Source organism: Hevea brasiliensis, unplaced genomic scaffold (assembly GCF_030052815.1).
Source record: "Hevea brasiliensis isolate MT/VB/25A 57/8 unplaced genomic scaffold, ASM3005281v1 Scaf1, whole genome shotgun sequence".
NCBI lineage: Eukaryota > Viridiplantae > Streptophyta > Magnoliopsida > Malpighiales > Euphorbiaceae > Hevea > Hevea brasiliensis.
In genome coordinates, this window is record NW_026614585.1 from 5,882,835 (window position 1) to 5,898,080 (window position 15,246).

At 31.1% G+C, this 15,246-nt stretch overlaps 2 protein-coding genes across 2 annotated transcripts; both read right to left on the reverse strand.

Annotated features, from left to right (window-relative positions):
* Positions 1-1,376: 1,376 nt before the first annotated feature.
* Positions 1,377-4,186, reverse strand: LOC110673404 (uncharacterized). Its single transcript, XM_021836539.2, has one exon. It carries the CDS (start codon positions 3,559-3,561, stop codon positions 1,594-1,596), a length of 1,968 nt encoding a protein of 655 aa, XP_021692231.2. The 5' UTR covers positions 3,562-4,186; the 3' UTR covers positions 1,377-1,593.
* A 120-nt stretch (positions 4,187-4,306) lies between these two features.
* Positions 4,307-5,022, reverse strand: LOC110661434 (chaperone protein dnaJ 11, chloroplastic-like). The gene has a single exon (XM_021820066.2). It carries the CDS (start codon positions 4,817-4,819, stop codon positions 4,490-4,492), a length of 330 nt encoding a protein of 109 aa, XP_021675758.2. The 5' UTR covers positions 4,820-5,022; the 3' UTR covers positions 4,307-4,489.
* Positions 5,023-15,246: the final 10,224 nt, after the last annotated feature.

The window sequence follows — 15,246 nt, forward strand, 5'->3', positions numbered from 1 at the left end:
TGGTTTTAAAAAAAAAAAAAGAAGATTGAAATATCTATTAGTTAATTATTAGAATTTTTTTAATCTATTTAAATAAACAAAAGCAGATTGAAAGATAAGAAGAAGGTCGAGTGAGCTTCATACAAGAGCTGATTATCTATAAGTTAAAACTTATCTAGAAATTCAATCTTAAAGCCTCATGTACTGAAACAATATTGAATAAATGAATTTCGTTTGTATTTGAACTATTATAATAAGATAATTTTTTTATAGAAAATTTGTCAAAAATATATAAATATTGACAATTAAAATTTACTATTCAGATATGATTTTGGTATAGAAGAAAAATATTCCGAGCAGTAGCTGATTTTTTTTTTCTTTTGGATGACTAAAAAAATAATATTATCATTTTAGGAATTTGCTACCTATATAGTCCGTATAAATATTAAACTACCAAATGTCAATGAAAGGATAAACCATACTACTAGACTCTATAGATAAAATATCATTATTTGTATTTGAAGATTCAAAATCTTTGATCAAAAGAAATCAACGGTTCATGTTATATTTCGAACTGTCAAAGAGCCTATCTGTTATAACAGGCAAACAAATCTGAGACACACATATAAATCGCACAATCACACAGTATAGAAAAAAGAAGAAGGATAACACATGATTTAACGTGATTTAACTGTAAGGTCTACGTTTATGGGCAAAACAAGATAAAAATATCCTACTATGATAAATAAAAAGAGTAAGATACAATCATTTAAAACTCTTAAACTCTAACCTCAGTATATTTCCCGAATATCTCACAACTCTACTGCAAATGGCAGAATATTATAATATTTATACTGGTGCATGCCACGGGAGCAACCCGGGCCTGAAACCCACAACTGTTCTCATTTTTTATCTCAATCGGGTTGCAGCGCAAAACTTTCGGGTGGGATCACAATTCGGGTCCATGAAAACATATCAAAAATTCAAACCATAAAAAAAAACACTATCAAATTATTAGAAAGGAACCAATAAAAAAAAAAAACAAAACAAATAAAGAAAAATAATTCGAGGTAGCTACTGGTGAGAAACTAGCTATAGCCGCCCAAGGAAGAGATACAAAGAAGAAAAGGAAAAGAAATGATAAGGTAATATGTAGTTATATATACATGCACTTTTCTAATTACTTTGCATTTTTTCTCCATTTTCATTTATTGATGAGAAGTTAATGCTTAAAATAATAATCTTCAATTTATGTTCTGTGAATAGAAAAAATAAAGGTACCATCAAGTTTTATATATATGTTAATCATCTTCACGTGGGTTTTGCGGATGGAATACTGCTGCTAGATATAATTAATGCTACCATACAAAAGAAAGCCTCATATCGCTCGTAGTAATAGAAAATATTAGAAGTTTGGCTAACAATTAATTTAGAAAATGGAGGAGATCAAGAAGAATAAAGTTAATTTGCACTCTACAAGGCACTTGGGGAATCTCCTGAACATTTGATGATCATAACCAAAACAAAAAAAGAGCTACATTATGTACACTCAATAAGAAAACAAAAAACCAGATTTTTTTTTTTTAAGTTATCTTGTTGTACGATGTTAAAGAATTAATGGAATCCTCTTGAACCTCTGGACTGATAGAGTTCCAATCTACTCTTTGCATCTGGTAATAGAGATTGAATTGTGGGTTCTTGCACCAAATGTGCATACTTTGATGACCACTCTAGTACATTAAGCACCTCTTCATTTGCAAGAACATCGCTGTCAGGGCAATTCAATGCAATGTAGCATACCAGGATTAATGAAGGAATTTGAACCATTTGCTCTCCAAAGTAAACTAGTTGAACTAGGTGCTTGGCACCTCCTGCACTGATAATGGCCTTTGAATGATTAACACACAGGTAATTTTCTGTGCATGCGAACTTGTTAAGAGCAATTACTGCTTCCACTGTAATTTCAGGTTCCCTTTCATCTAAAAGCTTCACTACTGGCCCAATGATCCTAGTTTCCGTTGCTCGAAAGGTCCTCGCCAAGTTACCGATTGCTCTGACACAGGGGATGAGGAGGTCTGAGTTTGCCTTTTCAGTTACTTTCAGTAGTTGATCAACAACTGCTTTGGCAGCAGGGGAAGTAGGCTTAAAAGCGGAGCGTCTCAAATCAGAATTTTGCTCAGCTACTGCTGTGATTTCCATCAATGCCATAGCCGAATTGGATTGAACATCATCAGGACCTTTTTCTAACAAAACTGCAAAGCATAAAAGTGCTCGTGACTCTGTTATATTTTGGCATATGGTGACATTTCCCTTGCACAGTTGCCAAAGTGCTCTTGCTGCCATGGCCTTCATTTGTGCTTTTGTAGCTGGGTCTTCAAATTCCCTACCCTTGATGCTAGTCCCAGTTAAAACATGGTGGTGGTGTTGTTTTGCGTTATTTTGGCTTCCCCTTACAGGGTTTGCATGATGGGGTTGACTCATGGGGGGACTTGGTGTTTGATTTTGCTTTATAATAGTGTTAGGAGTTTGGTTCTTCATTGCCAAAGTGCTGGTCACCACATTTTGCATTTGGCTAGGAGTGTTATGGTTCATTGGATGAGCAATTTTTGGAGTTTCTTCTTCATTCTCCTTTTTCTCATTAGGACTTGGGTTATTACTAGCCATCACAACGGAATGAATTGACATGTTTTGCTTGCTTGCAATTGCATACTTGCTATGTTCTTGAATCGTCTCAAAAGCAAGATGACTAACAAGAAACCGAATTACATTGTTTTGTAAAAAATGGTCTTGGCATTTGGGATGATTTGCAGCCAATTCAGATACAGCCCAAGCCACAACAGCTTGAACTTTCATATGACCTTCTTTAAGAATTTTCGCAAACACAGTGCAAACCCCAGCATTCACAATCTGTTCGACACTTTCTGGGTCTCGTCCCAATAATCCAACGGCCCTGGCAGCATTTTCTTGACCCTCCATTTTCCCTTCTTTAGCCAACTTGAGCAATGGAGGAACTCCACCTTCCTCTATTATCAACTTCCCATAACGATCATTATCTCGAGCCAAGGAAACCAATGAAGCTGCAGCATCTGACCTCTCCTCTAAAGAACCTGTAAAAAGTATAGCAACTTGTTCCCATATAAGACAAAGAATTGGTTCATTTGCAGCAATAGGAGGCAGACCTAAATATTCATCGTCGCGATCATCCGCGGAAGCAGAAACACGCAGAAGCCAAGAAACATCTCCTATTGAATTCTCCAACTGCATTGATGTTTTTCGAAAGGCGCCAGAGGGGATTATGGTAAACATACGTTTCATGAGCCCAGTGGCTCGGCATTTGATTACCAGAGTAAGTGCTTTATCAAGGACTTGCTCTGTGTCATCGATGATGCGTCTTGTTGGTCGTTCATAGAGGTCGTTGCTTGCACGGGCTGCTTGACGTAAAAGTATCGCGAGCTTCTCTGTTTTGGTTTTAAGTTCTTGACAATCCTGCTTGAAAGATTGATCTACCTCATCAGTAGATTTTACCAGCTGGTCTGCTAATTGTATTGGCCTTGCCAGGATCTCTTTCACGATGTCCGCCATGGCCAGAGCAGACCAGAATACATATAATATAAGTTTAAAACAATTTCAATACAAAAAATGTAGGGAAGAACAGAGAAGGAAAGAAAGAAAGAAAGAAAAAATTAGCACTATAAATATTGAAGTGTATGTTTGTTTTCTTTTTCAAGCGAAAATCTTATCACCTAGGAGTGAGGAAGGTGGCGAGGCGCTAATGGTGGTGGTAGTGTTGGAGTTGGTGCCGCCGATAAATTTTGCTAGGGAGGCAGAGAAAGAAAGAAGGCGTTTGTAATGGTTAAACGGATTTTTCTCCCACATTTATGTTAGAACGCTACGTTATATTATTAGGAAGCAAATTGGCTGGATGGTTTTTCAAGCCGTATAAAAGACTTAATAAAGTATGGCTTGCAAATAAAGAATGCATGCTTTGACAATATCAAAACACATATATAGATAACTGTTGTGATACTATATTATTCGTTTAATTATTGATAATGTTTCGTTCATTAGAACTCCAAAATTTGCCAACTTTGTCTATTAAAATTCCCAAATCAAAACCCTTTTTCTATTTTAAATTAGCCTCAAGAAAATTTATTCCCAAATCAGAACTTACCATCTATTTTCACTTGTTAATAGGCCATACTACGATATTGCTTTCCAATTTTTACAGTACCAATTTTCTTGTCAAATTCGAACCAAAAAAAAAAATCTTGTCAAATTGGCTTTTCCTTTTATTTTTTTGGGATAATTAGGAATTGACATAAAAAAAAAAAAGAAATAGAAAGATCTATTCCATTATACAGGATCTATGTACGCATATATCTTTTCTTCCCTGTCTTCTACTCTGTTTTTGATATATTTAAAACAGAGGATCAAATTGGGCAAGCCCTTTTCAGCTAACTTACATTAGAACAAGAAAAAGATTTAATAGAAGTCTAAAAAAAATTAAACACTACCAACACTGGTCAGTCTCCCAGTTTCTACCAGAACAAGCATAACCAGAAGCAGATGCCATTGTTGCAGAGTTGAAAGAAGAGGAACCAAAAGGCTGGCGATGCCTATAAAGATCTCTGTCATAATTTGCACGCTTATTAGGGTCAGACAAGGTAGAATAAGCTGCATGGATTTTCATGAACTCGTTGGCTGACATATCTTTCTGATTTACAGACACAACATCAGGATGGCAAGTTCTTGCTAGTTTCCTGTACGCTGCTTTTATCTCATGGCAACTTGCACTCACTGGGATCCCCAACACTTCGTACAACGATGAATTTGAAGCCATTAAATTATTATTAAAATGGCAAAAACTTGTTCTTGATTTGGTGTTTTTTTTTCTTTCTTTGGTGGTAAAAGATGCAACAGTTTTGGGTATTGAAGGGATTAATAAATAACGTGTAGCTTCTGCCTTGCGGAGTTTGCTGATGGGGAGAGTTGAGAAATGTTACGAGGATAAGTAGATAATGATGAGGGGAATTTGTTTTGCTCTTGATTATCCTTGTCTTTTAGAAATCCTTATCCATATAACACTGTCCCATGCTGACTCAGTTTACTGTTTATATGGATAGGCTTAGGCCTTCTCAATTTGTTTATCACGTCAAAAATTTTTCGGATTGATTCGTGTGATAAGCAGGATTCATCCAATTTGAGTCACTCAACACCTGTAAGATTGATTGCAACATAGTATATTAATGTACCATATTATAATGTATAAAATTATCCTTATTGTTAATATATTTTAAAAAAATATTATGTATAAAATGATTTAATAGTATTTTCTTATTTAGTTAGATGGTCTTATTTTGATTAGATGGTATAGTATGATAAAATAAATATAAAATTTATTAAAATATTATTTATTGAAGAATAGGGTTAAAGAAAAGTTTACTAAGATAAAAAAATATAATATAATTGAACTTTTATAAATTGTGCAAAGATAAAATAAAAATATAAAATTTTAAAACTATTTCAATTCACAAAATTGGTGATTTCATAAATGATAATTAAAAAAATATTATTTACAATAAAAAATACCATTTTTCAAGAACGATTTAAAAAAAAAAAAGAGAGAGAAATCACAACACACATTATGAAATCATAGCAAATCGGATACAAACAAGTAGTAAGACATCTCAAACTTAACTCTTCCACTGTGAAATATTTATATCCAATTAATCTATTCACGATAGTATTAATATTTAGGGTAGCAAATGGAAATTAGCTTATAAGCTAATGTGACGTTAAAAGCATTTAAAATTTTAATAAATTATATGTTTAGTTAAATTTTAATAAATTTAGTGAAATGTAGCTTATAAATATATTTATTATTAAAATGATTAAAAATATTTAATTATTTTCTCAAATAATAAATTATATTTACTTAGCATTTTATTATAATATTGTCAAAATATATTTCAATCATATTACAATATCATTTAATCTTAAATTAAATAAAAAATATTTCATTAATATTAATAAAAATAATTTTTAAATTTATTGAAATTAATGTAAATAATTTACTTAAATTATTGAAAGAAAAAAAAATTAATTGTGAATATAAGAAGAAATACAACAAGGATATATATATAATGAAATTATAAGCTTACATATTGATTTGACCAACTAATTATAAATCAGGCCAAACACCTTTTAGCTCTAACATAAATACGGTGAAAGTGCTTCTAAATGTTTGTAGGTGTAATATTCTTGTCAGGTGTAAGATTAGTCCATCTATACACCTATTTAATTAATTATACAAAATAAATTTTTAATTTTGTAATTGTTATTTAAATGGGTATAGAGTTGTTTGTTACTAAGAGTCTTGTGAGTACAACATGAATGAATGCATTTGATACTAGGATAAATAGTTATTAATAATTATAATTCTTTTAAAGATTTTTCTTAACTAAATCTAATTTATCATATAATCAAAATATAAGATGTAACACCTTAAATTTTTAAATTTATTATTTTGTGAGTAATATTAATATTTTTATTTTTATTTAAATTTTAGAAAATTATTTGAAATTTTTCGGATTTTCGAAATCGGGTTTGATTTCCCAAAAATATAAAACTTTGATATTTTTAAAAATTAATTTAAAGACCAGTGACAAAACTAAAAATATATTTGGAGTCTATGAATTTTTCTGAGTTTTCTAGAATTTTTTCAGAATTTTTGAGTCTCGTTTTCTGTCCCAAGGCAGAGTAAAAATTTAAAATTTTATATCTTGAATCGGACCGGCCAAATCGAATAGGACCGGATCGGACCGGCCCTTTTCTTTTTCTTCCTTCTTTTCCCTCGCGCGCCCGACCTCTCCTCCTTCCCTTCCCGTTTTCTCTTTCCTCCCTCAACCCCAGGCCGCGCCGTCGCCACCCAGCCTTCCCCACCTCGCCGGCGCACCACCTCACCACCTCACCACTGCCAAACGACGCTCTAGGCTGCCGGAAAATGCGTGCACGCCGTTTCGGCTTCCCGACCGAAATCCGTCCGATCTGGCCACCGATTGGGCCTAGTCTTGTGTCAAACACCATCTACACCTCGAGAGCTTTCCATAGACACCAAGAACACCAAAATCCATTGAGCGGTTTGTCTAATTTTTGTCCGGGAAGTTTTAGCCCATTTTGACTTTTGAGCTAGATTTCTCGCAAACCGTGAATCCCATGAGAAAACCGAGAGTACCAGAGCGCTCCACTCGTCTAGAGCTTCGCGGCAATATAAATTTCAAAATTTTCCGACACCGTTTTTCAGTGGATCCAACGAAATTTCGCAGTGTTTTTTCCGAGCATTAAATGAGCTTAGAAAATTCCGTAAAAATTTTATACTAACCCCCGTGTTGTGGGTTTCATGTAGGTACCTTCAATTCACGGAAATTCGACAGTTGTCCGGGTCTGAAAATTTCTGGCCAGACAGATCAGCTACCGAAAAAGTCTCAGAATTGGGTCAAGATTTTGGCTACCCCACAATTGTCAGACGTCCCGAGCGCGTTCCCAAGATCAGAATCGGCATAGATAAACCTGAACCTTGCTTTTTCGTAATTTTCTAGTACTTGAATGGGATTAAAAATTCATAGAATATTCGTGATAGCTTAGAAAATTATGATTCTTTTTGCATTAGCTTAGTAATATTGCTAAGGACCGTGGGGCAAAGTTTTAGAGTTTTTAGAGCTTATTTGGATAGTTTTTGCAAAAATGGTCAATTATAAGGACTAAACTATAATTTTACATCGTGTGATTGATAACTGTTTGGATGGGCCTAAGAGGGGCTGTGTGATGTGATTGAGTTGTGGATATATGGTTTGTGGTACTAGAAGTGCATTTTAAACCCATTTGCAGGTTGGATAGGTCCTAGGTATATGGGAGACTCTGCCGGATTTTCGGCACGACTTAGGACATATTTGGTCTTTTCTTAGTTTGTATTGAGTTAATTGTATTAAATAATTGTAATAAAATTATTAGGTGAGCCGGGACAGCCTTCTTCCTCCGCCCAACCGCTATAGTGACTACTATCAAGTCTGTGAGTAAAATTTTAATTTTAATTGTAATTTCGATATTATTATATGTTCAAGCATGCCTATGCATCACTTATATGTATATGTCTATGTAGTTAAACTCTAGACACGATTTATGTTGATTCACAATTGTTAAAGTGCCATGGATGTGTTTGTGATAATTTGGAGCAGTGTGTGTGCATTGGCGTGCGTGTGATATAGTGTTGGATATGGACAGGACGGGTAGACACGGCTTGAGTTCTTCGCTGGGACCCCGATTTGGTTTATTAAGCGAAAGTCCGACTTGAGTTCTTCGCTGGCACAGGTTGGATTAAAGAGAGCTGTATAGGGATCAGCTCCCATATATTTATGATTTGACATTACTGGGTGTGTGAGTGCTCCAAATTACCTTTTTGCTGTTATGATGTGAAAATATTGTTGATGTTGCATTTCACTCTACATGGTGCATTAGTTTTAGATAGTTATAGAGATTATGGTTAAAATTGATATTTTACACTCTGAGTCGAACGCTCACTCCTGTTCATTATTTTTCAGGCTACAGGAGGGTTTTTGTTGTGGTTAACCTGCTTTTCTCCTTCGCAGGTATTATTAATATTTGTGAAATTCTGTTAACTCCTAGAATTTTCGTATGTGTTAGAAATATTTATTAATTTTGGGGACTGTAATATAATTATCATGTTGGACCTATAAACTTATTATTATATGCATGTTTGATGGACTGGATGAGGGAGCTGAGCTCCCATTTATTATTATGACATTTGAGTATGTAGAGGGTGAGCTGAGCTCCCCAATTAATTATATATTGTGTTTACAGGTCGGATGAGTTAAAAACTCCCCGTTGAAAAGTCCACTTTATGGCCGGACTCTGTCCGGTTAAATTCTTGAAATTAGGCCCAAATGGGCCTTAGAATTGGGTTAAGGAATAGTTAGGCTTACTACGGACCTCGGGGGCATTAGGCTGGCCCAGGTCCTAGTGCCGGTTCGGCCCATAGGTTGGGTCGTGACATAAGATATATGATAAAATTTATTCATTAAATACATGAGTCCCATATATTTACGTCTCAAATTCATAATGGACTGGCTTATGCAAAATTTTTTGTTTAAGTTTTTGCTTTTTTGGATCATATATAAAATTTATTAAATTATATTTTTTTGCGCATTCATTTTAATGTTTATGTCCAATTTTTCACATTAATCTCGATTAATTCATTTATTTTGAATAAGTTGAAAGGTATATTCTTTATATTTTGATTTATTTATTAATTAAAAATGCGCAAAAATGGAATTTTTATTTCTCAGCTTTTAAACACTTTAATTGCTGATTCTCCATTAATAACATTTAATCACTAAAATTCAAATGGGTCCGATTTTACAAAAATTGTCATTTAATAAATTAATAATCGCAAAGTTCTTTTATAATAATTTCCAAAATTAATTTAGTTAATCGAAATCTTTTAACTTAAAACATAGAGAAGATGCAGAGATAACTCATACGCTTCTCACTACAAAAAAATAGTAGTTTAAGAGACAGAATTTGTAACAGAAATTAATCCATCAGAAAAATTTCATTTGGCGACGGACTTTCAATGGATTAGTAATGGGTTGAAGGAACTAGTGACAGATATTAAAGTAATTAGCGACGGATTAGGGACGAAATTTGCTAAGGACATTATTTTCGTCACAAAGTCATCAGAAAATTGGGATTTTAAAATTGAAATCCCTAATTCGGCAGCCACATTTTATCTTCTCTCTCAAAACACATCTTCCTCTCTCTTTGTTGGCAGTAACGAGTTGTTCCACCACCACCGTCATTGCAGTAGTAGGTCACCACCATCATTGCAGTCAGGAGTTGTTCCACCACCGTCATTGTAGTAGCAAGTCACCATTTTCGATTGTGCACAAAGCGCCGCTCAAGTTCCAGATTTTTGATTTTGAGATCCTTTCAACAGGTAAGTAAGTTGTTTGAGTTCCTTGTTTTGATATTATTCTAACTTCTTTTGATGTTGGGTTCTATAAAGGATTGTTACTGCTTGCGTTTAAAGGGTTGTTGTTGTTGGGTTTGAATGCTCCTTGAATGCTTGTTTCTGTGTATACTTGCTCCTTGAATGCTCATTTATGTGTATAGCCTATTTTTGTGTATATATATACTTGAAAATTAACCCACCCTTTCCAGCCTTACTCAAATAGAGGATGAAATTGAATGCATTTTCCACCTGGGTGAGCTTGTTTTCATTCTTTTGGTTGGCCTCGCGTCGAAGGGGAGCACCCTATTTTGGTCTTTCAGCTATTTAAATAATAAAATATAATGAAAAAAATGGTACGTAATATATCATACACCTACATAAATCAGTGTTTGTTTCTGTGTATATATGTACTTGCTGTGTTTTCTTATTTTTTGGAATATAAAATAGGTGCCAGTAAAAAAACTGTCATGATATTGTATGCTAGGGGTGACTGTGACACTCACCTGGCCAAGACCCGACATTGTGGTAACTCCACCTCGTGTTCTTAGGATCAAATCCAGTGCCGGGTATATATATATATATATATCTTGAATGCTTGTTTTTGTGTATATATATTTATAATTGCTCCTTGTTTCTGTGTATTCTTGTTTTCTGGTTTCTATGTACATACGTATTACTTGCTCTGTTTTGTTGTTTTCTGGAATTGGTCCACATATATATATTTGAATTATACTTGCTCCTTGTTTCTGTGTTTTCTTGTTTTCTGGTTATGTGTGTATATATATATGTATCTTGAATGCTTGTTTCTGTGTATATATATATATACTTGCTCCTTGTTCTGTGTATTCTTGTTTTCTGGTTTCTATGTATATATATATATTACTTGCTATGTTTTGTTGTTTTATGGAATTGGTCCATATATATATATATATATATATATACTTGCTCTGTGCTCCTTATTTCTGCGTTTTCTTGTTTTCTAGTTCTGTGTATATACATATTACTTCCCTCAGCTTCAAGAATTTCCAGCAATTCTTAGTTCTCATCGATAACAACTAGCGTTCCATTAAAACTCTGTTTGCAAATTTATTTGATTTGATTGGGCTACTGGCTGAATGGCTATTCTACTACTTTAGAATTATATTGTTCTTTGGATGAAAGTAAATGTTTATACTGAGTAACCTAAAAGACAGATTCTAGTTTTATTGTTTTAATTTTTAATGACTTGAGTTTGAATGGTACTGAGAACATGTGGGTATTATCTCCATTGTTTGTGTTGTTAGTTATGTGATTCAACAATAGTTTGATTTTTTTTTTTAATATAGTTGATTATGAATATTGATAAAACTAAGTTGTTTGACTACAAAACAAAAGGCAATATGTTATGATGTTTTTTTTCAAAGGAAATTATTATTTATAGCTTCGATTTTTCTATCCCAATAAATGTCAATCATTTAAGAATGGTGGCAGCAATTTTATATATATATATATATATATATATATAAATTGCATTCTAATTTACATTTTAAATAAAATATTGATTTTGATTATTAATAAGTTTAGTTCAGAACTATTTATAAATACTATTAAGTTTTAAAATTAATATCAGAATGCAATTATGGAGAAATATGGTTCTAATCCTGAATCCCCACTAATATTTGATATGGATAAATGTATAGAAATATCTGGAGGCTTTAATAAAGGAAGGTGTATTGTTTTGGGTCTTCTACAAATTCTCAAACAAGTGGATCATTTACCTCCCAATTATGCACATCTGCTTATCTTGGGTCATTTTCTTAGCCTGCGATGACACAAGAGGAAATTCAGCAACTTATAGATGAAAAAGCCTCAAGAATAAGGGCAGAGATGATGGCAGAAATACTTGATCAGGTGCGAAATGAGTTAAAGACCACAGGTGGTACTCAGTTTGCATCATCTTCACATCCAACCACTTCAGACTCCACAAATTCATAGAATAATATAGATAATTGACTATGCTATTTATGTTTCTATTTAAAGATATTATTATGTATAGAATATTAATAGTACTTTTCTTAAATATGATCGTATTTTAACTTACATTTTGTTAATATTAGGTACTTTGTATGGATTATTTTACAATTTTATTAATATATGTATTTTAATTATGTTGACTAGGAAAATTATAATTAATATATAGTATTTATTTATGATTTTGTTTAATTAATTTATTTTACAGGGGTAATAGAATAAATTAAAAAATAATTAATTTAATAATAAATAATGTTACTTTTTTACAGATTTGTGACGAATTAGCGACGGAATTTCAAAAACTATTTAAAATTTTAAAAACTATTTATAAATTATCGACGGACCATATGACTTTAGCAATAGATTTATTAGTGACAAAATTAGACACGGATTTGTAATGAATTAGCGATGACATTTTTCCAACGACACTAGAGACGAAAGATTTGTTCGATGTCATTTATATTAGTGACAGCATATTCCGTCGCTAATTCCGTCGCTAAATGTTAGCGACGACTTCAATTTTTGTCGCAAAATTTTCTGATGAGTGTTTTAGCGACAAAAATTTATCTGTCATAAATCCGTCAATAACTCATTTTGCGACAAAAATAGCCAATCTGCGACAGATTTTTCCCGTTGCAGATGCCCTATTTTTTTGTAGTGCTCTCTTTCGATTGTGGGATTTTGCAATTTGTGGAAATGGAGAAATGTCAAAAATTCGTTCTTATTCGATTGAATTGATTTTTGTTTTCAGTTCTTGGAAATAAAGAATTTAATTTTTTTAATTAAAAATTTACTTAAAAAAATAAAAATAATACTAAAAATAATATAATTGTATGAAAATTGAATTAAATTTGTTTTAAATGATTTTTTTTTTCAAATGAAATCATTGAATAAAGAATTAATGGAAATTCTTAAAACAAAGCAGAAAACAATTTTTTGTTAGCTAAATAGCTTATTAATACATTTTTTATTAATTTAATTATGACAAAGGTAATTTTAAAAATAATTTTCACATGATTAAATTAAAATTGATTACTCTTTTTTTTTATTGAAGATAATAATTTTATTTTCACTAGTTTTTTATTTAACGTTGTACTTTATTTGTATTAGTTGTACATTCTCGTTATATATATATATAAAGAACAAAATTTATATTTAAATATATTCACAATATTCAATTCTTATATTAAAATAATATTTGAACACTACTTTTAAATCTATATTTTAAAGCCACAACAATATTATAAAAGAAACTGAAAAACGCTATAAAATTGAACATGACATTATATCATTTTATAATGTTATATATATATATATATATATATATATATATATATATATATATATATATATATATATATATATATATATATATATTTCATCTTATGTGACTCGATAAGAACTTTCATAGTTGGCATCGATATTTCTTTTGATAGTGCTACTATTACACACATGTTGTCGATGGAAGAAAATATTTTTTAATAAATATATACTGAAATTTGATACTATTTGTCTTTAAACTTTATTTATTATCATTGTAAAGTGTAAACAAACTTGGAATTGCTTTCTTTTGAATTGAAATGTGTATCGTTCATTTTCTATGTGAATTATCCTAAATAAAAATACTTATTTCTTAACATATTGTCTTTATCATTATTTTCACATGTATTACATTCCTCCCAAAATTTCCTTGAATATTGAGCGTTGGACACTTTTATTATTAGTAGGTCATCAAATGATTTTGAGCTTTTTATATGGCTTAAGAGCAGTCTTAAATAATACCTTTTACCTTCTATCAGATTCTTTGCTTTTACACAGCGTATTACTTGCCTTGTTTTTTGTTAAAATCATAATAAACCATACTTGTTTAATTCATAATGTTTTAGGGATTTATTGTATAATAATCATCTTGTATCTTTTTTTATCAACATTTTCTGAAAAACTCTATTAGCATTATTCTTTGTACATGATCTCATTGCACAACGTAAAGTCGTGATAGGTATATAAATTATTTGACTAATTTTATTTTTACGGCTTTCATATTTCAATGCTAAAAGGGCTTATTCCTGACTTTTTGACTTATTATTCCACGACAATAACAAATATTTTTTAAAATAATTTGTTGGAACAATGTATCTCTTGATTTTGACATTTTTTTTAGGTATAATTAGCTTTAATTAGGAATCAAACTTAAGACTTTATAAGTCGGAAAATAATTCCAATACCATTGAAGTAAAATTTATTGATTTTTTTGGTATTATTATTTAAATTTTTATTAAAAATTACCTTAAATATATTAACTAAAAATTACCTTAAATATATTAACTAAGCGTCGTAAATATGTATATATATTAATAGTAAATTTAATTGGTAATAATAAATACCTAATAGATTTTTTTATTGATCACAATAAAAAATAAAAAAATAGCTACTAATATTACCGACAAAACAAAATTTATAGGTATATACCGACTATTCACCGACTAAAAACAAGTTAAATCAAATGATCAAATATAAATTATTTATACCGACTACATTACTGACTATTTACCTACAATATTTTATCGACTACAATATTTAGTCGCTACTTATGGCACGCAAAGTATAGCCACTAATATTAGTACTTTACCGACTAACTTATAGTTGGTACATTATTGGGAAGAAAATAAATATTATATAAATAAATTTGTTAGCGACTATAAAATGCTTAGTTGGTAATACGGAAAAAATTTAGTTAGTAATTTACAATGTAAATAGTACTTTACTGAGTATTTATATGCATAGTGGGTAATTTACTCACTATAAAAGTTGTAATAGGTAATTTTAAAAAAAATTGAGTTTTAGTAAAAGTAAATATAAATAAAATAAGTATTTGTGATTATTTCCATGCTTAGTAGGTAATTTACCGATTAATCACTGGTTAGTAGGCAAATTGACAAAGAACTTTGTATTTTAATAAATATAAATATAATTTCACGAAAAAGTTTAGTGACTATTTTCTTTATTAGTAGCTATTTGACCGACTAAATGGTTTTAGTAGGTAAGATATTGATGAATTAAGTATTTTACTAAAAGAAAATATAAATTAATTAAAATAATTAGCTACTATGGGAAGGCGTAGTGGGTAATTTACCGACTAATATAGAATTAGTAGCTATTGTAATAAATATTACTATATTTTACAAAAGAAAATATAAATTGATCAAAATAATTAGCTAATATTGCAAAAC